This window comes from Mustela erminea, chromosome 8, assembly GCF_009829155.1.
Source record: "Mustela erminea isolate mMusErm1 chromosome 8, mMusErm1.Pri, whole genome shotgun sequence".
Classification (NCBI taxonomy): Eukaryota; Metazoa; Chordata; class Mammalia; order Carnivora; family Mustelidae; genus Mustela; species Mustela erminea.
Window position 1 is genome coordinate 99084938 of NC_045621.1, and position 27243 is coordinate 99112180.

General features: G+C 37.2%; 1 protein-coding gene across 4 annotated transcripts in view; it reads left to right on the forward strand.

The window, feature by feature from the left end:
* DPP10 (dipeptidyl peptidase like 10) overlaps positions 1-27243 on the forward strand; it is a 1361251-nt gene that overhangs the window by 712459 nt on the left and 621549 nt on the right. The window contains exon 1 of one of the 4 annotated variants that reach the window (XM_032353838.1): positions 10-161. The exons of the other annotated variants lie outside the window; for them this stretch is intronic. Within the exon in view, the coding sequence (XP_032209729.1) occupies positions 123-161 (39 nt within the window). The 5' untranslated portion in view covers positions 10-122. Of the gene's footprint in view, positions 1-9; positions 162-27243 lie in introns of those variants that run through there. 4 annotated transcript variants of the gene reach the window in all.

A 27243-nucleotide genomic window follows, 5' to 3' on the forward strand; every position in this document is an offset into this window, starting at 1 on the left:
TGCTTCCCACGCCTCCCTCTCCCCACCCTCCCCTCCGCCCCAGTTCCAGGCTCTCCTCCGCTGATCCATGGACTCCGCAGGAAGTTAGAGCATCCGAGCGCGCTCTGGGGCCGGGCGAGAGGATGCGCACGGTGGAGAGCCGCGGGGAAGGGGGGAGAGAGGTAAAGGCTGGGGGTGGCCCGGGAGCCCCGGCGGGCGGGCCACCGAGGGAGGGAGAGGCGGCCAGGGCCACAGAGTGGGGGCCTCTTGGCTGAAATAAACGCACGCTGGAGGAGATACTGCGCTCCTGGAGGCGTCCACTTGCAGGGTTAGAGCCGGTCTACACGCAGCTGAAACGAGCGAGCGCTGGCCAAAGCTAACCCACTAAGGAAAATGACCTTTAGGCCGGCAGAGTTTTTCCTTTCTTTTTTCTTTTGAGGAGACTGGGACGGGGCGAGGTGGGGGGCGCTAAAAGAGGGAATGAGGTGTACCCTGCGTCTGTGGTCTGCTGAGTCGAGCGGAGCTTGGGAATAAAAAGGCATTATTATGGGAAGCTGGCAAGGTACTGGCTTTAGTGATTTGTTGGGGCCAGATGTGTTGTGTCTGCAGAGATGGGGTGCCCTGTACTGGCTGTACCTTTTCTGTCTCTCCACACTGGCCATCCCCTTTTTGGTTTTGCTGTTTCGAGATTTGTAGCATAACCATACCGTGGATCCTTACCTCGTCTCTGTCCCTGGATTGGGGGTGACTCGGGAGTTCGGTGTTGCTTTTTCCCAAAGTTGTAGGGGTCGGGAGCGCTGAAGTGCCCTGGCATAGAGGAGGGGGGCTGTGAGGAGGCGGCTGCAGGTGTTGTCACGTTTTCATCAGTCAGGGACTCAGAGCCGAGAGGGCAACAGTTAGGTCAGCGGATAACTACGGAGGCACCCGAGTACCCTTGGGCCCCAGAGTGCACTGTTGAAGGCTGCCCAATGCGATAAAGCCAGAGACTCTCCTAGCTCTTTGCTAGAAGTGAGGTGAAGGGGTGCAAGCAGCAAGGTTCCGGTAGCGGCTCCGCTTTTCACATAGTCTAAGCACTGAGGAGCAAGTGAAGGGAAGCTGTCCAAATCGCCCGAGTGGTGATGAGGCGGAGGAGGACATGCCAGGGCTGCTGTTATTAATATTCTAGTCTTGGTCATCTCTCCTGGCTTGTGGTCTCTCCCTTCTCCTCTTCCCTTTCCTCCTCATTTCCCTCACATATGTTTCACACAGGTGGTGAGGATTGCTCAATGCCTTAAAGCTCCCTCTCCGTTTACTGGAGTGGATGTTGCAGTTTTTACAAGGCAGGTTGTTTTCTTCAACTAGTCGCTTTACTCCCTACCCAGGGATACATATGTAAATACTACAACATTTATGCTGTATTATGTTTCCCTTTCCCTTGCATCTTTTTCCTCTGCTCCCTCCAACACACACCACAATGTAGCAACTGGTTAGCAGATTATAAAAATGATTTTAGGAGAGGAGCATGGATTTAACATCCTCTTTCAAGCTGACAGCTCTTAAATTTCATTAACAAGCCGCCGAGCCTCTCTACTGCTCTTGGAATGATGCTTCCAATAAGAATGATTAGTCAGGTGAGAGTCCCCACATGAAATCTTTGCTCACTACCCTGTGACACCAGCTGGTTACTTGAGGTGCTGCAAACTGCTCAGTATCAGTGGAGGTGGGGAGGGAGAAGCTGAGCAGAGCACACAGAAACTGAAAATACATATGTAAACAGTGGACAAACCGCCTATGCACAGTAAAGCCTTTTGTCAGGACTAATCGGGTACTTAAAATTCATCTGAAGTGAGAGAGTCAAGCTTGAATCCTTTTTTCTTGTGAGCGTGCATTTTGGTTTATGACCACTTCAGATATTCAGGGAGTGGCCATTTGCAGAACTCTTGTTTTAATTGAGTTTTTAAAGTGACTTTCTGAACATTTACATGATTTTAAAATGTCAATGGTATGCATATTATGCTTAAGTTAAAATGAAAGAGATTGATTTTGCTAGGGGAAGGAAAGCAGAGTGAAATATGCGTGGCAGCATCCCATTGAAGATTTTCCAAGCACTCCTAGAAAATACCTTTTATCTTGCATGTTCTTTGTCTGAAGCTTGACCTATGAAATGATGACCAGATAATGTGGATGATTGCTGCGATTGCTTAAACTACTTGCTCTAAGAGTACTAAGTTTTGATTAACAGGATTATATATTGTGGTCTGATGCTGTGATTGTCATATAACTCTCATGTGGTACTTGTTATAATACCCCCCAAATAGACATGAATGATATTTCTGCTTGCTATATTTCTTTAAAAAAAAAAAAGATTCACAACTTTAAATAAAAATATAGCTTTATGAAGTCCTACTTGATGGTTAAATAGGGGGCATAGTCCAGCTAATCACTTAACTGTGTATTGATTTTGAGTGATTTAAGCTTTCAAATGTTGCCAAAGAAGTCTTTGGCTTTTCATAGTAGAGATTTTTATGAGATCTCAAAAACACCTTGTCCTGAGGCCATCAGTACCTATTTCCACCTACAGCACAGTGGAAGACTGTGGTCTTTCCTTTGGGTGAGATGGTTATGGATCCTGTGGTTTGGTTGTTATATTCCTTTAGCGAGCCTGACCCCTCTATTTCTTTCATCTGTGACTGTCCTCTGGGATTTGGCGCCAGGAAGAGTCACTTCTCACCCAGAGAGAATCGGCAACGGGAATATCAGGGACTGTGTACTTTTATTAACATCCTGAATCATTGGAAATTTTTTTTTATCATTTTAGTAGTCTTTCTTTCAAAGCTTTAATGATTAAATGTTTATGAAAGTTATTTTTGTTGTTTTCATAATGCTCCACGTTTACAAGTATCTAGATAGATAATTTGATGTGGGTAGATACAGTCATTCTGAATATGATCAAAATCCCACTGTACATTGAGGGATCTAAAATCTTGAGTGACAAGTTGCAACTTACTGTTTTTAAAAATCACTTCTGAATGCTTGCCATGTGCAGAGTACTGTCTTCTGGACTGATAACATTCATTAAATGCATTTTTCTACTTGATCCTCAAAGAAACTTTCAAAGTTAAGTCGTGTGGTTATTCCCATTTTAGAGATGAAAATACAGAGGCTTAAAGAAGCTAATCAAGCTTGTCTTCATAAGTGGTAGAGATAGGACTTAACCCCAGTCTGTAATACCTTACATAAAATAGGGTCATTGAATTCTAGAGCCCAACCTTCTAACTTCTACCCAGTTATAGTTCAACACATTGTTACTAGCATAATGAAAAATAATTGCCAATATTCTGTATATACATGTTTACTTTGAATACAAAACAACGAATTTGCTTAAAGCTTCGATTATAAATGTAAATAATAGCTCTTGAAAAATTTGAAGTTAACTTAATATCTCTTCCATTGATGGAAATAATATAAAAAGAACCAGGTAGGTCTTGAGAAGTACATAGGAACTTTACAAAAAGAAAAAAAAATCGTGGTAATGATGGGACTTTCAAGGTTTCTTAAATGAGTTCATTTTTAATACTTAGACCTGGTTTAGAGTTTGCCCACATTGCCACCAGGTGGCACCCTTCTGCTGAATCCAATGGGTAAAAATATTTCCTAAAATGTTTGGTGGTCCTCTCAGCTCCAAAAAACTGAACCAAAACAAACTAAAACACAAAACAACAACAGCAGAAAACAAAAACAAAAACAAAACAAACAAACAAAAAAGAAAAACCCAAATAAAACAAAAAACTAAGCAAACAAAAGAAAAGCCACAACCCTACTTTTTGAAGTATAACTATAAGGTATATTTTTATAAGCAACAATTTGGCAGCAGAAACATCATTAGTTACACATTTCTCTCTAAAAAACATATTCTGATAGAAAACCAGTCTCTCATGGTTCAGTATGCAGCAGTCTCTTGATGAAATAATTCATGGTCAAAACTGCAATTAAATATGTAATATGCAAAGTGCCTTTTGTAAAATATGTATTGTATTTTTCACTTTTAGGTAATATTAACCCAAAATGTTACCATACAGAAATTAGGATTCAGTCTTTCTTCCATGTTTCCCTGACAAAAATAAAAAGATGTCATAATTAGGCCTATAAACTATTGTTTTTAAACATAGAACTTCAAAAGTAGCTTTTAGAAATCCTATTGAAAATAATTTAAAGAACTTTTATTATTCTTTATTGAATATAACGTATATTCTCTTTAATTGATGGGAAAGTTTGTGATTTGGTTTACAAAGGATAATTTAGATTGGATAAAGGCATGGTGTAGAAGTCTTTTTGACTTAGGAGATATTATGCATTTTCTACTATCCTTTCTTATTACATAATGTATATCTTATAGCATGTATATATGATGTTTTATCTACCGAGTTTAGAACATACCACAAAGCATCCTTGCTTATAAGCTTCTACTCTGTTTATTTCAGGAACTGAGCAAATTGCACATTTAAGAAAAATTAAACTATATAAAAACAAGTTAAAGAAAATTGTATTATTAAATATTAATGCTGCATTATCTTATGAAGTGCATTACATTAGAAACAAAATACCGAAACCAGATTTCACCCAGCCTGAGTAAAGAAGAAAGCTATCTTAAAATTTTGGTTCATTGAATCATTTATGATTACATAAAGTTACTATTATCTGTGGGTTATGCCCTGGAAACCACAGATTCAAGTTCAAATCCCAGCTCCACCAGTCTTCACTGCTTTCTTGGGCAGGATAACTTATTTTCTACATTTCATTTGTGAATGGAGATGACTACAGATCCTTTACATGTTTGTTGTAAGAATTAAATGAAATAATATATGAAGGCTTTTGAATAAAGCCTGTCTCATAGTGTGCTCTCATTCCCTAGGCTAAGAATAGGCACCTAGAAAAAGGTGGGGGGAGGCTTATTGAGCCACCTGCAACTGGTAAGTTATTTTAACATTTTACAAAAACACTGCGCTGTTCAGTACATATTTGTATGATTATATATGAAGTTGCATACACACATATTAATAATATATACTCTTTGGTTTGGATGTCAGGGCTGATTTGGCAAACATGCAAACTTCAAAATACTCTATTAGGTCTCTTATAGTCAAAGCACACTTCTTTACCATTCCTACCTCTGTAAGGGGCCAAACTGGAAGTAAGCATTGGCTAATTCTCACAAACAGGTGAATTAGCTACAGAATATGTTGCATTGTGTTCAGTGTAATCCACTTCCTAAGATAATGAGCATAGAGAAATGGGGTATTTGAAATCCTCTTTAATATTTAAATTAGTATTTCATACTTGGTATTCCGAGTATAAAACTGCCTCCGTATAGTTTCATACTTGCTGAATGACTTTACATGTGTTGTAATCAGGTTCAGGTTTTACCACCACATTATACAGTAGCCCCCCACCCCCATTCGTTGTTGGCTTTCCCTGATATCAGGTCCCCACTGTCAGCTGAGATCTCAGAAAGATGATCCTCTGTCGGAGGTAGTGTCGGAAGGTCACTAGGGTAGCCTCTCACTCAGTCCCCCATCACTCTCCTCAATTCCTTTCCTCACTCAGGCATTTTTTTTTTTTTAAAGATTTTGTTTATTTATTTGACAGAGAGAAATCACAAGTAGATGGAGAGGCAGGCAGAGAGAGAGAGGGAAGCAGGCTCCCTGCTGAGCAGAGAGCCCGATGCGGGCCTCGATCCCAGGACCCTGAGATCATGACCTGAGCCGAAGGCAGCGGCTTAACCCACTGAGCCACCCAGGCGCCCCCTCACTCAGGCATTTTGTCTTCTCACATTGTTACCATCGTCGGCAGAGGGTGAGCACAGTATCGTGAAAAGAGAGCTCACATTCACATAAGTTTCCTTACAGTATAGTAGTTCTATTTTGTTAGTTATTTTTGTTAATCTCAGACTGTGCCTCATCTACAAATTAAACTTTATCACAGTCACGTATATATAGGAAAAAACACAGTATATGTAGGATTCAGGAGTGTCGGAGGTTTCAGGCATCCACTGGGGGTCTTGGAATATATCCCTCGTGGATGAGGAGGGATGGCTAATGCATAACCTGAGGCATGCATCAACTAGGAAAGTTGGAAGCTTTTCCCATCTGAAGACCTCGAAAAGGTCCCCAGAAGGGGCAAACAAAATAGTGGACTGTAAAGATCTTTATAAACACATGTCCTCCTATAAATTTAGGAGAGTTTCTTCCTGGTGTATGCCCTAGTGTATGTTTTAAAGTTTGTACTGATTTGATCCACAAGCTTTTTGACAATAGGCAATCTTGGTCTACATTTTCCTCACTAGACAGTCCCGTTCTCCAAGGCTTTTAAAACTGTGCACCTTCCACCCCCACCACCTCGCTAGAAATTCATCTCATTTATTATGTATTAACTAAAAGGAATGCTTGTTACTTCTAGTATGATAAAGAAAAGTGGAAGGTTGGTTCAGTGGGGAGGATGGGGTTGCTGAAGAGAGAGCGCTTCTCTAACGAATTCATTTTTGGTGAGCTGTCCTGAATCCTCAGGGTTTCAGACATACTTTATGGAATGGTAAATATAACACTCACCACCAGGCTAAATACAGAAAATTTGCTTTTATCTGAAACTGATAAAATATTTTACTTCAAACTATCTCGTTCAGTAATTGATGTTAACAGTACCCCTTAGAATGTCTTCCATATGATAAAAAATGATTTTCATTTTCTTTTCAAGGTTGGCATGCCAGTTAATTTAAAAGTGTCTGAAACATTAGTAATCTTTTAAGTCAACTTTCAGATAATATGCTAATTCCATTAGCCAGAATAGTATATTCTACAATGTTTTTGGAATTGCCAAATGATATTCAAATTTAATTATATTTTGGGGAGAGGCAACATGATGTAGGATTGGGAACAGAGTCAGAACAAATTTCATATTGAATCTTTCTTCTACAATTCACTACGCAATCTAGGGCAAACAAATCCCTCTAAAATCATTCTTTCATCTTTAAAGGAAGAAGATGGGGAGAACATTATAAGAGTTAGAGACAGTCTGTGTGAATGGACTTGCATAACATCTGGCTGAAGATAGAATTCAGTATTTTTATTCTTGTTGCTACTGTGTTTTTAGAGTATCTGAGAAGATTTTTTTCATGTTTTTGAAAAGACAGTTTTCCATTTACCATTTCCATTTACCATAATGAAATGAGGAATATATATATATATATATCTGGGTGTGTATACATAACAAACATACACCACACATATATACATATACACACTTATGATCTAAATATGTGGGGTATCTTATTTTAAAATTTAATAAAATTTTATTTTTATTTTTAAATATTTTATTTATTTATTTGATAGACACAGCGAGAGAGGGAACACAAGCAGGGGGAGTGGGAGAGGGAGAAGCAGGCTTTCCGCTGAACAGGGAGCCTGATGTGGGGATCAATCCCAGGACCCTGGGATCATGACCTGAGCCAAAGGCAGGTGTTTAAGGACTGAGCCACCCAGGTGCCCCAATATATAGGGTATTTTAGAGTTGGATTATTATAGAGCATTAGGAGGAAAACAACTGATAAAAATCTGACTGATTTTCTATTTTTAGATAACTTGTTTTCCTGAAAGACTTAAGATCTTTGAAATGTTCGTGGTTTAATATTCTCTTTCTGGAAGTTTGGTTTCAAGAAAGGACTGACTTAGAAATTCTTTGCATATAGGTGCTGATGATATGTTGAGTTGAAATTTGAAAAGAGTTAGTTGAGTGCATAATCAAAACTGACTCTACGTCTGAGAGAGCCAAGCCAAGCTGTATATTCTCCAGCCAAGTTGAATATTATCTGACTTTCATATTATCGTGATTTATCATACTTACTGATTTTCTGAGGTCATAACTTGCATATCAGGTTACAAGGTAGCAAATGAAGAAAAGTGAGGGAAAAAAGGTATTTTTATTATCTTTATTCTCACCCCTTTTTTGAGATCTAAATGAAGATTCAATTTCTTATACCATCTGAAAGCCTCTTCTCTGAAAACAATATGATAAACCTGAATTTTATAATTGAAAACTTGAATGGCAGGCTCTCCTGCGATTTATTTTCAAATAATGGACCAGAGAGACCACTTGAAATTACGTTAATAATGCTTGCACCGGGTTAGCTGTAGGTCTTTCCTGTTATTGGTACTAGGGTTTGCTTTTGGCAAAAGGAATCAAGTAAGTGAAAACTGTTGATATTCTTCCTTTCTTTAATCACCTCTTACCTCCAGGAAGGGTTTTCATATGAGCTAATGAATGCAAGACATGGCAATTTTTTTTTCATTTCACATGTTTTGAAACAAGTACCAGAAACTCTTTTTTTTCTATGACCTTTTAAATCAATGTCTCACAAAGTTGCACACTGTTTTTTTCTACACACCGACTCAAAGATTAAGAGTCAAGGCACCTTCTGAGTAGAGGTCAGAAATATATCTTTTCAAGAGGAGAAATATAATATTCATGAATTTCTCAGATGTAGAACTAGGTAATGTTTGGGTAGATTAGTATATAATTTACATTTCCTCGTGGGTGAGTTTAATGAATAGATTGTCTATCTACTCCACTACCTTTTAGGCATTTTTAAGGGAAAAGACTGTACATTTTCCTGTTTGTTTCTTTTCTAGAGTACCATGAAGGGGTTGTAAGAGAATTAATTCCTTTCCTCTGATCCGAGGAATTATATGTGTTTCACTCTTTGGCAGTCATACTGGCAGGGGTAAGTGGGTATGAACTAAACCTGGAGTTGATATGGAAGAGATCCACCTTGTTCCCATTTATGGATGCTGCGTCTCATCGTTCTGAAATGAGGTTTACCCAACATTAGTGCCACAGTGGCATGGCAGGCAGTTTCTTGTGCATCTGCCATCCCTTACACACGTCTCTTTGCTTGTAGATTCAGTGTCTCTTATGTTCCAGGATGGTCATTTTGATTCCCCCATCTCCACTTGCACTTGTACCATGTCCATATCCAAATCTATTTCCTTCCCCCTCTACATTTCTGAGATTGGTCTCTGGCCAGGATTGAGTCCCTGATGTCTGAACTACTGTGATGTCCACAGTGGCCTTGCCTTTCTAAACTCTTCCTTGAAATGGCCATCAAGTCATAAATGCCGATGGCCTTTTGAGAAAGGATTCTGATTGTTGCATCTTATGTCTTTGCTTTCAGATCAGGAGATAGCCAATGGGGAGATGAAGTGTCTTGTCTCAGGTCACACAGTTGATTAGAATCAAGAGGCAGTACTTGATTCTAGGCCTCTTCACTTATGGCCATTTGCTATGTATCCTGCTGCCAGATTCAGCTGTTGCTATAGCACCTTTGTTGGTGCATTGGTGACACACATGCCTTGTTAACACATAAGAGCAGAGTAACCTAAAAAAAATATTGTCCTTGAGACTTTTGAATCTGTAGCCAAAACTCACTTGACATTGCTTGGTTTCTCCTTGGTTCTAGGTTAGCGGTCCTTAGACTTCTAGTACCAGGCCACAAAACTTCAGAGAACCCTGTATGTATCTTCTCCAACTTGCTATGACAAGAAGTCTCCTCAGTGCCATAAAGCCATTTTGAAAGTAAACGGAGAGCCATTGTTCGAAAGACATGCCAGCACTATCATACATGCAGACTTTGGCATTCTTAAACTCTTCCCTTCAGCATGAATGACCTCCCATTGATCTCTGCCCTCAGCATTTGAAATTACAATTCTGTAGTCAACAGACCAGTGACTGGTGACTCCTTTCTGAAGGAAGGCGTGTACTTAGGAACTCTGGAAAGCGTGGAAGTGAATTACGGTGCTTCTTTGAGAAGTTAATAGAAATTACAGTTTTCTGATTCACTAGGTTTCTTGGAAGGTAAGGGTATTTCTAGAAGCTGTGATAATTTTGTCAGAATACTGAGTTCCAATACGAGACCTGAGAAACTTCTATATGCAAAATAAATAAGAATTTCTGAACGACACAGAATTCTTTATTGTGGAAAGAACTAGGGCTTTCTCTTCATTTAGCCTCAGATTAAATTCTATTTACTACTTTGAGTAATTACCCAGTCTCTCTCTGAAATTAATATTTCACCTGGAAATGGGATGATGGTTACATTGTGGAAGTGTTTTGATGATTAGCAGTGAGATAGGTTTTTTATCCAGGAGGTGCTGAAAAATGGCAGTGTGTGTTTATTTATTTGCTCTTTTTTTTATCAATAAGTATTGGGCTGTTATACCAACAGAGGCAACATGATGGGAAATCAAGCTACGCTGGGAGGTGAGATTCCTAGATGTTGGGAATATCAGCTTTAAAGCTCATTTCTCCATTAATTTGACCAAAATTCCGAGCATATTAAACCCCTAGTTTTGTTGATATGGGTATTATATAGAAGCATCCTGGCTCCAGAGCTAACATGGATTAGGGGTTATTATTATTATTTTTAAGATTTTTATTTATTTGATGGATAGAGATCACAAGTAGGCAGAGAGGCAGGCGGAGAGAGAGGGGGAAGCAGGCTCCCCGCTGAGCAGAGAGCCCGATGCGGGGCTTGATCCCAGGACCCAGGGATCATGATCTGAGCCGAAGGCAGAGGCTTAACTCACTGAGCCATCCAGACACCCTGGATCAGGGGTTAATTAAGAAAATATATGGCATCCATTTTTATATTACTTACAAGTACAGGAAAATCAACAGAGTTTGCATTTTGAAGATGGAGAATTGAATATGCACTTGCTTTTCCTGAAGATTTTTATTTTTCTTTCCCGAGCCCATGGCTGAGTTCTCTTCTCATGTTTATAATGCATTCTACATTTGGACTGCTGCTTCATTCCTACTCAGAGCTGTAGTCCTCCGGCTGTAACAGCGAATCCAAAAAAACTAATATAGAATCACAGATGGTGCAAATATTTGAAAATAGGTAAATACAATCTAGGATTAGCTGCTTGGGCTCAGAAATGTCAGCTTGGTATTGCTTATTGGTCACATAAGGCAGTTTTAGTTAAGGGAAGACCCAGGACAAAAGCATCATAATATAAAATTGCTGGTTTGGAGCTATGCAACATAACAATCTCATAATTGTTATATAAACTCTAAAATGAGTCACTCTATAACAAGTAAAGGTGTTTCAGAGAGATCACAAAGTACCAAGAGGTTATAAAGGGGATAAAAGATTAAGCAGTTACCATATCACGGAACTGCTGTATGGTACCATCTGCTGACTTCCATTTAAAGCCAATTTTTAAAGAGAAAATATCCATTCTTATGGGTATGCTGTAGGTAGACACGTATCAAATGACCCAAGTGTGAGAACTAACAGTCAAATTGCCAGCATCAAATCCATAGATGGTGCTTATTAGTTGTATGTGCTGTGTGTCCCTACTTCTGACTGAGAGTTTGAAATTATGCAATGTCATTTTCCTTCAGTTTTGCCCTTTTTATTTTTATTTATTTTTATTTTAAAAACAGATTTTATTTATTTATTTGAGAGAGAGAGTGTGAGAGAGCATGAGAGGGGAGAAGGTCAGAGGGAGAAGCAGATTCCCCATGGAGCTGGGAGCCCTACGTGGGACTCGACCGATCCTAGGACTCCGGGATCATGACCCCAGCAGAAGGCAGTCGCTTAACCAACTGAGCCACCCAGGCACCCAAGTTTTGCCCTTTTTAGAGACACAGTTCTTTTTAAAGGATCTTAGAACCAACCATGAAGATTAAGTCACCTCATTTGCTGATAAGAAATGAGGAATGATAAAGACTGACTCCAGGGTCATGCTGGTGATGAATTTGGTAGATTGGAAGTCAGAGCTTTTCTCTCATCAGTTGGGAGTTGGTAGGAGACTCACTCAATCATTAGGATCATAGAAATCATTTTTGGTTGAACGTATTGATATCAGATGAAGAAAAAGTGGATGAGAATTAAACTGAGAGGTTTCCAGTTGGTCTTAAAATTGTTGTTGTTGTTTTTTAATTTAACTTTTTTCCAGGCAGTGGGTATAATAAAATTAGATATATTATATAGATTGTATCTGGAAGCATCAAGGAGCAGGTGGTCACGTGTAATGGTTGGATGAAACCTAAATTTTCTGCCATTTCTCATTTCTCAGAAGTGGCAGAGCATAGGAATGTCTGGTACAGATTATATGGGAAGGTCTGCAGAATACAGCACTGATCCCTCTCAAAGTATATGTTCCCAAGTAAAAAAAAATCCTGTCTCTCTTCTAAATATATAGTGAACATACAGTGAAAATGTATAATGAACACTTATTAATAAAGGAACCATGAAAATCATAAAACTCATTCAAAGAGCATTTCAAGCAAAGGGATTTATATATATAGGAAAGGAATGATGTACAATGTTTGCAAAATTTGATATACCACTGGTTAATATCTGACAGCATTTAAATAATAACTTTTTTGGTTATCTCTAGCAGACTGAAGTGTTTTTTCAACTTCTCTATCTTCTACAATTAATGTTTAAGTTTAGATTGTGGACTTATGACAGAAGTAAATGGTAAGTGTAAGAAAGGTGTCTATTTCTAAAATTGAATAATGTTTGTGTGGGCTGATTAGATAATGATAGCCTGACATTGAAAAGATGGACATGCAGGTTTACTTAAGTTTTATTTCCAAGTTCTCAATAATTTTCTTAACATCCCCTAACTCACAAAAATGGTGCCCTCTGGGATGTCATAGCCAGCTTCTTAGGTAATTTTATCAAAGCTTTCGATGAGCGCTGTGGAGCTTCAGGTGTCAAGTCTGATTCACCTGCAGTGAGGTCCTGGAAGGTGACAGTCAGTCAATACTATCTGTCGGGTTCACCCCAACAAATTGGTCCAGGTGTTTTTGAGGAATGGAAGAGAACAACTTGATAATTTCAGATAGCTGTTTGAGGAAAAGAATAATTGCACACAAGGCAGTGAAAAGCCATTCTTGAAGATTTAGCAAAATAAGGTTTAGATCAAGTTGCATGGTGGTAGTTGTCCCCAGAACATGGCTGCTTTTCGAGCTGCCCTTGGGAGGAGATACCATACCTAACCACACTGTCTGATTTAAGACACATGTAAGTGTTCCTTCCCTTGGTAATCACTTTCTTTATCACCAGTCAAGAAATAGCTTCTTCTCATCCATCTGCATATATTTGAAATTCTACCATGGCTTTATTTGTTCCTTTGATGGTGACCAAGGGGAGGTAGCAATTTATGTGTGACTTGAATGTATTTGTCTCTTTGTTATTGCTTAGTATGAGAGTGGACGGGGGCCATAGAAAATGAAGGCCTTACGTATATGAGGGGGTAGGGACAGGAAAAAAGAAACATAGAAATGGGTCTGGAAATCTCAAGAAAGAATCATGACTTACACATGAAGCAAGCTACTCCTAACTGGCCCTCTGTTTTCTAATCTGAGTTTTAAAAAAAAAAAAGTGTTTGAATGAATATTTGTGTCCTGTGTGCAAAGGGGTTTGTGAATGTGGAGTTTAAACAGTCTTATAGAGTTGTTAAAACTTGTTTTCTTTAAGTATCTTTTACTACCTACGGAAAACTTTTAGATCAGCCTTGTCCAGTAGTACGTTCCGGAATGATAAAGATGTTCCATATGTGCTTTCCAGTGTGGTGCTCATCAGCCACATGTGGTTACTGAACACTTGAATTATGGCCAGTGTCACTAAACTACTCAATTCCAATTTCATTTGGTTTTAATTAATCTAAATTTAAATGGCCATATGTGACTGGTAGCTACCGTATTATTTCTACACCTTTGTTTTTCCAACTTTAGCATGCATAGAAGTCCTTGGAGATAATGATAGCAGATTCCAACCCAGGGAATCTGGAATGAGGTCCAAGATTCTGCATTTACAACATGATGCTTTCTCTATGGACCATCCTCTAAGCCAGGCTGTATTTCTCAACAGCAAAGATTCTTGCTTAAATTTTAATTTGTGAGTTTACTTAGGTTCACACCTGCCATAGAATATAAGTCTGGAAGCCTGTAACAAAATTTCATGGCATAGCTTTAGAAATATAAAAGGAAAATAGTTTTAGTGATGAAATGATTGGCATTTATACTATAATTGAAAGCTAAAATTTTGAGCACATAGTATTTCTGTTTGTCATGCAAGGGTTAGGTGTCTATATCTCATCTAAACTTCACCATAAACTCCATGTAATAGATACAACTTTTATTCCAGTTTTGGAAATGAGAAGCTAAGAATCACATTATATTAATCATCAATTGCTTTCCTCTATTGAAGGTAAATGATTTATTTGATATTTACATGATACTAAATGATTTATATTAAATAATTTGTTATGTGTGGCTGATCAGTAAATCATAATTTGATTCACTTCCATAGATAACAGTAGTTATAGACAGGTAGTTAATAATCCTCATCAAAACCCTGTGCAATTTATTATTGTTTCCTTACTTTAAAGATGAGCAAACTGAGGGATAGAGAGAGAAAGTAATTTGACTAAGGTCCCCTGATGTCAAGTGGCAGAACAAGATTCTGAACCCTGGCTGTTTGTCTTTTAGGTCCACACTCTCATGTGTTCTACTTGACAATCTCTAGGGTGTTTAGTGAGTATCTCTTGTGTGTCAGGCGCTGTGTTAAGAGTATGCCTCCTGTCTTCTCTATGTTCAATGGCAAATGGAGTTTACTTTGAAAATTTTAACTGTGCATAATTTCATGTTTATCCATAGTATTTTAAAACATAAAAAAACACTTCCATGTGTGCACATGTGTATAAACTTCACAATTTAGAGGAGCTTAAAATTGTCTTCCTTGTTACTTTGCAATAACCTTGGGCAACAAATTGGCTTCATCGTTTTAATGAGTGAAAAGATGAATGCTTTGGCCTTGGTTATTCAGTAACTGAGGTGTAATATCTAAGCCTTATTCAGAACAACGTTGTCTGTCTTTTTGTTTAATCCAGTGACAAATGTTAACCAAGTCTATTTCTGTATTTCCTGATTTTAAATAAAGCACAGTCTTCATTAACTTCTAAATAATGTATTCACATGGTTCGGACTTCACATATCATAAAAATAAATGCAATGGAATGTTTCTCTCCTGGAGTTGTTCTCCAGCAACTCAATTTCTTATTCACTCATTCTCCTAATAGATCACTACTACTTTTATTTTCAGTTTTTCCTTTGTTCAGGAGAAATTTTCACATATACAGGCTAATCCCACTTTTTCTCCATCTCCATTTTTATTTTTATTTTAATTTTTTAAAGATTTTATTTATTTATTTCACAGAGCGAGAGAGAGAGATCACAAGCAGGCAGAGAGACATGCAGAGAAAGAGGGGGGAAGCAGGCTCCCTGCCAAGCAGAGAGCCCAGTGCGGGGCTGGATCCCAGGACCCCGAGATCATGACCTGAGCCGAAGTCAGAGGCTTAACCTACTGAGCCACCCAGGTGCCCCTCCCTTTTTATATAAAGGCCATATACACATTTATTTTAAAGTGTATGGCATTTTTAGGTTGCTTATTTTTCTATAAAAACCTGAACATTATCAAGATAGACCCTCTAACTGTTCTCTTCACTAATGAATTTTCCACCTTTATTCATGATGAATTCGATATGTGTTTCATAATTGATAGCTAGTCTTAGTGCAGACATTTGCATGCCAGTTATTTTATCTATCTCTCAGTTTTCACATCTTTAAAATAAGAAAACAAAAAAAAAATTTGAAAAAAAATGAGAAAACTGGTCTAACTTGCACAGAGTTCTGATGAGAATTATTCCATTAACTATCAGCTTGAGTATTACTACTATTATCTATGGAAGAGAATCAAATTAGGATTTATTGATCAGCCCCACCCAGCAAATTATTCAACATAATTTAAATCATTATCATGTAAATATCTAATAAATCATTTAACTTTAATAAAGGAAACCAACTGATGGTTATTATGGTATGTATGATTGTGACCAAAAAGATACTTTCTCCATTCATTAGCTGTTCTGCCATGGGCATCTCTTCTATGAACTTCAGCTCCTCGTTTATAAGACTGAAGTAAAAGTATTCAATTTGAAAGGGAAAAATTATTCAGTTTTTTAGCATTCACTTCACTGCTGTAAAATTGTGTGTGTGTATGTGTGTATTTATATGTATGTGTGTGTATTTGTATACTTTTATATAACATTGGTCTCTATATGAGATTCTTTTAGATCTTGAAAAGAGGTTAGCTTCCTTCGTATCCTATGCATTAGACTCAGGAAAAGTGCCAGCCTTTGCAGTCTAAAAATTTAGAGATAAGTGGTGAGCATTTCCCAGACTTCTAAAGACAGAGCTATACTCTATGCCTTATTCATGTTAAGGAAATGAGACCATATTTAGAAATTTTAATGTAGAATTTTAAAAGCATCCTGTGTTTCCTTTAAAAATAAAGAAGATTTTGTGTTAGTAGAAGAATGAATGGTATCATGAAGCCAAATGTCTGCTAAGGGGCAGGACCCAGCATTGTGAAAATATGGTTTCTTGTAATTTTGTCAAGGGACCTAGAGACTTTTAATAAGCAATGATGAGTACGTCTTGTGGTTGCATTTTCTTATATCCTTTGGGATTAACCTAATTTGGGAAATGGGAAGCACCACTTTAGGGAGCATACTACACTTCATTTATAGCTCTTATTTGGCCTGGAAAGACTCTATGTTGCTTTCATTCCCAATTATTTATTCTCCTAGTGAAGAAGAAGGAAAATAACAATAGTTGAGGAAGAGATGAAAGGCTTTGGCCTTTGCAGAATCCTTTTTTATTTTCAAAGAAAAATTACTTCCATAAATTAGAAATTCATGAATTTTTATGTTCTTACTACCTCATGTAATGAAGAAGCTGAGAACCATTTCAAACTCAGAAAATTGATTTCGTCAAAATACTCCCATTCTTTCCATCAAGTAGTACTGAAAATTATTAATAAACACACCAGGAAGAAAAATGGTAGTAATGAAATGTTTTATTAGTCCTTTAAGGATGACCGAGCCTTCCAAGACTTCAGCTACTTTCAAAGGAAGAATTTTTAGTTAGACTGTTCTTAACAATGGGAAAGACAGGTTTATTTTTCTTATTTCTTTTAAGATTCTGTAAAGATTACAGAGCTATTTAAAACCAAATAACTTCTTTTCTCTGAAAATTTTTAAAGGAAAATCAATTTTTTACAATACACCTGCTGCATTATGGTAGGACATACTTGGTAGCTACTAATCTTTAAACACTAAGAAAAAGCTTTAGTTCCTGATGGCTGTGGAAAGTCAAACTACGGAATGGAAGGTTGTTCTTAGAGTTCGGATAAGGCATTAACCCTTGGTGTCCTAATTGAGATATTAGAAGAATGGGGACACAGTTTAGCAGGGTACTTTGATAGAAACTTTTATATTTTATCTTAATATTTTTTAATATTTTTATAATATTTTTAAAATATTTTTATATACTTTTATATTTTTTATTTTATATATTTTTTAAACTTTTTAAATGACCCAGACAAAAAATGATGTTTGAAACAATGCCAGAAAGATTCTTGATTTCATGTTGTAAAAGCTGAATGAATATGACTTACAATAAACCTTAATAGGTTACTAATCACATATTCATGCATAAAGACCAGGTAGTGGTACCATTCAATTTTTATCTTGAGGAATCAGCTCTCCTGTGCATTTTAATCCAATGTCTCTTAGTTTGGGACTATTGCTTTTCCAGATGAACCTGGAAACCTTAGGTTAGATAGCCTAAGTATGGTGAAACAGAGCTGATTGTAGGGAAGTCAGGGATTCTTTGGCCCAGGGATGTTAGTTTGTTCCATGACACAGCAAACCTTCTGTTTCCCCAGACTGTCCCAAGTCTCATGACTTACCTGTTGGGTAAATTATTAAATTTAAAAAAATATATATGTATGTATATGTATATATTTATATGTGTATACACACACACACACACACACACATATATATATATATATATATATATATATAATTTAACTTTATAATTCTGCAATAGAAATATGTGTTTGTATATAGAGACTCAGGATTGTGCTCCAGGAAAACTCTTCTAAATTAGTATGAAGGGGATGTTTTGCCTATTCACCTTGATATCTATGGAGATTAGTGCTTATATTGGAAGGTCTCCAATATATGACCAGGCACTCCCGGTCATAGTAAACAACCAACCAACCTACCTTCCTTCCTTCCTTCCTTCCATAAAGAGACAAGAGGAATAAAAAAGTGAATAAAAATCACTTTCTTCCTCCTGAAAATGTGCATCACTTAACAAAAACACCTCACCTTTATTTTGATTTGTGAATACAGAAAATTTAAAAGCCACTTTCTAGCATGAAACTGCTTTATGCTAAGACCTCACGAGGCACATCTGTTTCTTTTATCCTAGACCTTGAAAAACAATTTTCAGACAAACAGTTTTGCTGCAAAAATTCTTCAAATGAGCAGCTTTCATTGTCTTTAAGAAGTTGCAGAAAAAAGTCTGGTGAATGGTGCTAACCTGACGGTGTTCTGAGAGCATCTCAGGTATAATTCTGTTTTGATTATCTATTGCTTCCTAGCCCATTACCCCATCACTTGGTGGCTTGAACAACTACTATTTCACTTTGTCACGATTGATGTTGGTCGGAAATTCAGGCCGGGTTTGGTGGCAGCTCTCCTGTTCCATGTGGTGCCGTTCACTCAGCTGAATTCAGCTAGTAGCTAGGCTAAGCTGAAAGGCAGCGAAGGCTTCATTCATGTCCGGCACTTTGGCGCTGCTTAAATGGCCTTTGTCGCCCTCCACACGGTTAACTTGGACTTCTTCACATCATGAGTCTTACGGCCTTTTAACCAGGTAGTTGTCTTTCAAAAGGAACACCCCAAGCCGTGAATGCAGGGATTGCAGATCTCTTAGGGAGTAACTGCAGACATTACAGACCTTCTCTTCTGCCACACTTTTTTTTACTGGCGAAAGCCAGACCACAGGGTCGACCCAAAGACAAAATGGAAAATCAGCACCTCATGTCCATTAGAGATGCGTAAAGAATTTGCAGTCATTTCATCTACTGCAGACTAGCAAAGAACAGCCAAACAGCAGACCTATATTTGGATATAAATATTCACTATATGAGCAGGTGGAGAATTTAAGGGTGTTTAAATGATGAAAATATTTTAAGGATAAAAGTGGTGCCATGGCATTAGTACTGCACTAGGTCATAATCCGTCAATGTATGCCCCTTAGAATGTGAAGGCAAGTTATAATTGATAGAGAATAGTCCTTTAAAGGCAATGGGCCTTCAAGTCCGAGGATTCATATATTCATTGTAAAATAGAAATATATATAAAACATTCACCTTTATCTAGGTTACTCATGAAGTATATTTATTTGGAATAAATTTAATGTACTGATTGGTTGAAAATATGGTATGTTCTAAATGAACTTTTAACTTCAGGGAAATTATGACCATCTAGAGTAATTTGGTGCCGTAAAGTAAAACATATATCCAGACTTCTGAGAAGGTATATATTATAAAGGAAAGGACAATATTGTGCACAGGAGTTGGTTATTGTGGCTATAAAAGTACTTTGATTCTGAGATATAATTACTTTAATGAATTCTGCCACTGAAATATTTTATGTTGTCACATTTCATGCTGGAAGAAACAGCTAAGCTGGGCTTGGTATGTACAAAGGTTTCACATTAAGTCAGATTTTTCAGAAGGGGAGAATATGATCTGGGGAAAAACAACAACAAGAGCAATGACAAGAACAACAAAACTTGGGGATTTCAGGAATGCAATAGAATTCTCTGTGGAGTATCTTTATAAATTGTTCCTGTCCCTCCTTATACAATAAAAGTGCATGAAAACTAACCTGTTCTCAATGGTTTGACATTTAAAAAATGGATTCTAGGGCCCAGTATAGATACTTTTGTTTATGGTGTGTGCCCTTCTTTATGATAAATGTCCCCTTTATTTACCCCTTGCATCACATGAAACTTATTTAATTTTAAGTAAGGGAGAAGGTGGGAAGGCCCTCTCAGAAGATCCCCATGTAACCTGAGTTGGTGGGAATATCCTTTCCTGTGTTTCCCACTTCTCCATTCTAGCTCGTCTGCTTGGAATACTGCTTCATCCCTCCATCTTTCTTTATTTTCAGGGGACATGGGAATGTAGAAACCAAGATGTCCCAGCTGGTCGACTTGACCACCTGAGAAGAGCAGCTTGTACCACTTCGAGTACAGGCTGCTGCAAGTCCTTTTAGGAAAGTGAAATATTTTAACGTCCCAATACACCCACACACATCAACTAAGGAAAATAAATAATGACTTACTTGAAGATTTGTCTTGGTCTGATAATGTAAGACCTGCACAACTAGTTATGACCACATTTTAACCTACTGTCTCTTACTTGAAGCAGAAAATAACAGAGGAAAATACTATGATGTCATTCTACCCCAAAATGTCACAAAAGAATTGTCTCTCATTTCTTAGATATGGGTTCTTCCTTTTAATGCTCTGGACTCTATGGGGAGAAAAAAATCCTATTCTTCCAAATTGATTCTGACTTGTGGTCTTTGGGAAACAAGCTATGTCTAGCATTTTAAGTGTTCCTATCATGGTGGTTTGGACTCCAGCCATAATTCCATAGAACCTTTTTCTCAGCTCCACCATACTTTGAAATTGCTTGTTTACTGGTATGTCTCCAAAAGGCTACATTTTAAGGACTGTGACTAAGTTTCCTAAACTCTGTATCATCAATGAGGAAGTTTCAAAAATATTTGTCAGTCTGCGTTTGTAGTAGCAGTGCTTTGAAGAAAAAGGAGTCTAGCACTTAGGAGCGGGGCACATGGCAATCTTTATGAGGCTGGTTAGTATTTACAATAATTCCCAATCTGTGGATTAAGGGTACTGGGCAAAGTGGGCTGATGAAGCCTGGGTGAACTCATTGTGACAGGTGGAATGAATATTTGTCTTTTGTTATAGAATCTCATAGAGAAAATCTAGAATGAGTTGCTGCACAGCAAAAGGACAAGAGCTTCAAAAACTAGATCAAAAAGGTTTTAAAGAAACTTAGAAGAGCATACAGGGGAGAAACAGAACCCAGAGATATTAGGCTGGGAGGGATGTGTGCCCCATGTGAGCCTCCAGAGGTCTCCACAGAAATAATTCCTGTTGGAGACGTCCTGTGGGACCAGGCAGTGGGCAGGGCAAGCCAAACTGACAGAGAAGTGTATTACAACAGGAGTTTTAATTCCAAATCCAATCAATGTCTTTGGACTTGAGACCCACACAAGGTGAGGGAATAGACTACTCAATAACTTTTCTACCAAGCAATGGCAAGAAACTCTGTAAAACCGAGTAAGAAGTTTGATGGCCACAAAGGTAGTACCTATCCCAAGGGTCATCATGGGTCAAAAAGGAAATAGTACTTAATCCTGTGTCCTGATGTAAGCTTCAGTTATTATTTTTTTTTTACCATAATTTATTAGGTAGAAGTCTTGTGCTACCTAATTGAGGAATAATAACACCTGCACTGACTGGCAACTTGCATTGGTAGGGTAGAAGAAGAGGAAATTTGAAAAAGAAGGGAGAGAGAGAAGTTGTGGGAACATCTGTAGGTGATGCATGGGAAGTCGGATTTCCTCTGTTTCTTAGAATTTTGCAAGGTGACGGTAGGCGCAACCAGGGACATGACAAGAGTAACATTCTCTTTTGAGGCTGCCCTTGCGGCATGTTTCCATTTATCACAACCGCACACAAGTCCTATATGGGAGAGCTGTAACAGGCAACACCAAGCCAGCTATAATTAATGGCCCAGGCCAATATTGGTCTTTGAAGTACTTGGATATTTATAAAAGTTAGATAAGAAAAGCAGCTATTTATCTCTTCACCCAACACACTTTCAAACATTTGTACAAGAGATAGATACCCTAATGTAAATATTTGCCGCCTCACATATTGTTGGAATGTCTGAATTGTGACAGGTGACAGCAGATTGCCTTAAGTAATTGCAATGCAACAGAAAAATCTAGTAGGAGCTATTGTTATCCCAAGTAATATTTTCTGCCAAACATTAAGAAAAAAGAGGAACGCTTTTTAGTAATGCATAATGTAAAAGTCAAAGAGGATACGGAAGACCTTAAAGGATACTTTATTGCCAAGTTTCATCATTGCTTGAGAAAAATTAAATTTTATAGGTAATCTTTTGTTGTGTTTATCAAATAATGAAAGACATTACAGTAGAAAAATGGCATTGCTTGATTTTATTTTTAGAATTAGAATAGGACCATAAAATAAGGTAGATCACCATAGGATTATAACTTTTTGAGTTCTCTCTCTTTTTTTTTAAGATTTTATTTATTTATTAGAGCATGCACATACACGCATGTGCACACATGCAAACAAGGTGGGGGGAGGGGCCCAGATAGAGGCAGAGAATCTCATACTCTGCTCTGAGCACAGAGCTGGACCCAGGGCTCAATCTGAGGGTCCGGAGATCATGAGCTGAGCCAAAACCAAGTGTTGGATCCATAAGTGACTGAGCCACCCAGGTACCCCTTCTTTTTTTTAATTTTTTTTGAGATTTTATTTTAAAGTAATCTCTACACCCAACATGGGGCTTGAACTCACAACTCTGAGATCAAGAGTAGCAGGCTCCACTAGCTGAGCTAGCCAGGTCCCCCAAATTCTTGCTCTTGTAAATGCTATGACATTGTTTTAAAAATACGATATGCTTAACAGATTAACTGGCTTGTTTCAAGGGTTTGCTTTTAAAAATAGGGAGGGGTTTTTTCTTCTTCTTTTATTTTTTTTTTAACTTTTCAATTATACACATTCAGTGAATTACAGGAGTCTCTGACCTGTTTGAAGAACTTTGGAGGCTGAACTACATTGTATTAATGAAGGAGAAGTTAAAGTCGGGAATTTAAATTTTTAACATCCATTAACATATATTTAGACATTTCAACAGAGAAATAAATGTAGTGACAAAAGTTTTAAAGTATTGTGGAAGAGTCTGTACTAAAAAAAGACCTCATGAAATATTAACTAACTGTTTTACTAAGCTCATTATGCAGAAAAATTACTAGAGAACTAAAAAAATGATGTATTTGAAAAAAAAATGAAAAGTATGTAAAATTTCTGGTTGATGAGAGATATTTTAATTTTACCTCAATTTATACCAAAGCTTGTTAATTTCTGTACAAAATTGCATTAAGAATGTATAGTAATGTTAGATTATAATTAAACAAACCGAGAGGAAAATAACATAAATACAGATATTTAATGTTATCTAATTGGGCTTGGACGTGGGTCTAATTCAGTGTAGTAGGAACTCTGGGAAGCTAATTTTAACAAGAGGATATAATCTGGACAATATTACATGTGTAGGTCACTATACTTGTAATTACGATAATTATAAACCTGTTTGTATAGATTATAATGCAAGTGTATTCTGGAGTTCTTCAAGAATTATACTCACTTTCCTGGTGAAAAATATTCAAATTATTTTCAAGAGTAAAGCTGACTACAGTGTAACAGAGCAACTCACCACCACCTTTACCTCACTATAAATATACCCAATATTATTATGTTATAAACTTAGCAAATGTATTAATTGGTTGAATTTTGTAGTTTTTTAAAGATTTTATTTATTTATTTATTTGACAGATAGAGATCACAAGTAGGCTGAGAGGCAGGCAGAGAGAGAGGGAGAAGCAGGTTCCCTGCTGAGTAGAGAGCCCGATGTGAGGCTCGATCCCAGGACCCTGAGATCATGACCTGAGCTGAAGGCAGAGGCTTAACCCACTGACCCATCCAGGCATCCCTGAATTTTTAAAGTCTATTGTATTAACTTACTTATTTCTAACTCTTGAAATTAAATAGAAATTTTCTCTTATTTCTTCCCCTGTTCTCTATCTCTCACCTCTCAGGGATTCCTCTGTTTTTATTATCTTATTTATACTTTTTGTTCGCTCTGTTGGCTTTATTTAGTTGTAAACTCATTTTTTAAAAAGATTTTATTATTTACTAGAGAGATCAAAAGTGTGAACACAAACAAAGGGTAGGAGGGAGGCAGAGTGAGAAGCAGACTCCCTGCTGAGCAGGGATTGTGATGTGGGGTTCACTTCCAGGACCCTGGGATCATGACCTAAGCCAAAGGCAGACGCTTAAATGACTGTGCCACCCAGGCACCCCTATGAACTCATTTTTATGTAGATACTTTTTTCTATGTAGAGAGAATAAAAGTGTGTTTTATATGCTTATGACAACAAACATTTACAAAATTAACCTTATGCACCAGGAACTGGGTTAATTGATGGATATATAGTTTTAAGGGAGACATGTTACAGCTCTCAGAACTTAAAGTGGAATAAAGGCAGATGTAGACCAACACAGTAGTTTGGTGACTGAGATAAAAGTGCAATAAGTGCTATAGGTTCCTTGTAAGAGCTTTGTTTATTAGCTCATCCTTGGTGGTGGTGTTGGAATCAAAGAAGTCTTCTCAGAGGTGGTGACCTTTGCATTGACACTTGAAACTTGATCAGGAGATAGGACAAAGAATGGAGGGGGATGGTGGTCATTTCAAGAAGTAGGTAGCATTATGCACAAATTGTTTAGATCCCAAACACTCGGTAATTATGGGGGAATTACAAGCAAATTTATGTGACTCTCATCTAATATTCAAAGAAATGGTTTGTGATGAGGCTAGAGGAGCTACCTCCCAGAAATCATTGTCTTGGTAAGATATTCAGAGCAGTGTGGACTTCAGAAGATGAGGAGCTTAGGGGAGGGCTTTAAACAGATGACTGACATAGTCAATTCTAGATGTTTCATTCTGGCAGCAGTATATAGGATGGGCTTAGAGTAGTAATATAACTGGGGTAGAGAGTCTTGCCAGTGGCTGCCAACAAAATTCAGATGAGCTAACAAAGCACTGTACTAACCTGATTATAAGGAAAGAACAGAAGTCAAGAATTGGAAAATATAGTTTCAACTCATCAGGACTTGAGGATCAAGTAGAATGATGGATCATCAAGGCTCGGTATTTGAATAAGAACTAACTACTCTGAGGGAGTAGTACAAGTCCACAATGCCTTCAGGGTTTTTGCTCTGTGGACTTAGGGAGGTGACCTGAAGACTTGTCAAATATATGGAGACAAACAAATCTAGCTGAGGACAAGTTAGTTTCTGTTATGTGAGGTTTGAGCTACTTATGGTCATTATTGGGCTGAGACTAAATCTTGAAGGAGATATAAAACATAAATTTGGGAAACACCAGCATATAAATATGTATGTACCTGTGTGTGAATGTATGCGTGTATACACACACACACACACACAGTATAAATATATATATATATATATATATATAGAGAGAGAGAGAGAGAGAGAGAGACACTATGAAAATAGATGGACTTCTTTAGATTTAGTATATATAATGGGTATGTGGTAGTCAAAGCCATACAGGACAAAATCTAAAAGGCAGGTGCAAGAACAGAAGTCCGTGAGGCCACCAACATCTGATGGCCAGAGCAGTAGGAGGGAAATCAAGATAAGGACATCATGGAATCCAAGGAATTGTGAGATTTTGATGACAAGGGAAGAATTTCAATGTTAGAGGCAGCAGGGAGGTCTGGAATTGAAATCAATACATTTTGTAGCATTTCAGGAAGCAGCAGTGAAAATGCAGTGGGTTGAAGCATGAGAAAGAGCAGATGGAAAGTAAAATTTCAGGAGTTTTGCTGAGCACGGAAGAAGAAAGACTAATAGGAATGGAGGAGGCATGGAATTAAGATTTTGTGTTTTTAAATCTTTTTTTTTTTTAAATCTTGTCTTCTATTATATGTGTGATTTCTCTTATTTTTTAGAATAAAGAGAACTGAGAAGTGTTTATAGTCCTCAGACTAAGACTAGAGATATGGGAGAAAGGGGAATAATTAAAGAAGCAGGGTCTTGGGGGGAACATCAGGTAACTGGATTTTTCTGTGTAAAGAAGAGTTTGGACAAAGATCTAGATATTACATGAAGGCTGTTAAATTTTCATTGAATTTCCACTGAAAGGAAGCATGACTCAAGTAATTTTAAGCCAACTGAAATTTATTAAGAAAACAGAAGGTCCTTTATGGTCTCTACAAAAAATTCATAGATAGGTCATAAAATACAGGAAACTCAAAGTTCGGTACTAGAAAATGGGTACAAAAACAGAAATGCAAATGCTTCCTAGCTATACATAAATATGCTTATATTCTCTCGTAAAAAGAAACACAAATTTAAACTCTATTCACTCCCGGTGATCACTTTTTGGATTGGCAAAAATTGAAAAAAAAATTGGTGATATATTTTGTTGACAAGATTGTGGAAATTGCTGATAGAAATGCAAAAAGGTACAACTTTATACAGAGAGGAATTAGGCAGTATTTAGTAAAACTGTGTACACTTTTGTGTTTTGACTCAGCAATCACATTTTAAGAAATCTGTTGCAAAATATATTGGCAAAAAAAAAAAAAGGTATACCCGAGGCTATTCACTGTAATTCTATTTGTAATAGCAGCAGACTGGAAACAGTTAAAATTCTCTTTGATAGTGTGATACAGGAGTACAAATGCAGTGCTTTGAAGTTATAAAAATTATTAAGAAATATATCTATTATATTATCATTATCTATCTACCTATCTTAACTCACAAGGTAGAGAGATGTATACTACCATTTTTCCAAGAAGGACAATATGTATTTTCCTGGATAAATGACACATAATATAGTTATATACACAGGTATCTGTTCATATTTTAAAATAAAAACCTGGAGAAATACATACAACATTTACAAATATTTACCTGTAACAGGAAGAGGGAAATAAGGTAGAAGGTGACAGGAAAAAATGTATATTTTTCTTTGAATATATATTATCTTGTAGAAGTCATTTTAGAGCTCTATAAATACTTTGAATAATTTAAATTATGACAACTAAATGAATGAAGAAATCCCTAAGTATTAAAAATAAAATATATGAATGGATCTAACATATATGTAGTAGGTTACATAATCACACAGAAAGAAGCTATTCCAAGCAACTTTTGAAAAAGTTATTTGAATTTGTATGCCTTGTGGAATATCCTTAGATCAAAAAAAATATTGCCAGAAAAATGACTCTTTTTCATTAATTAATTAATTAATTTATTAATTTTAGTATTGTTCTTGTTATTCTGGGGGCTCTCTGTGCGTAATGTGTGCTAGCTATTGTGATCCTGGATGCATGGAAGAGGAGACAGGAGTTTAGAGAA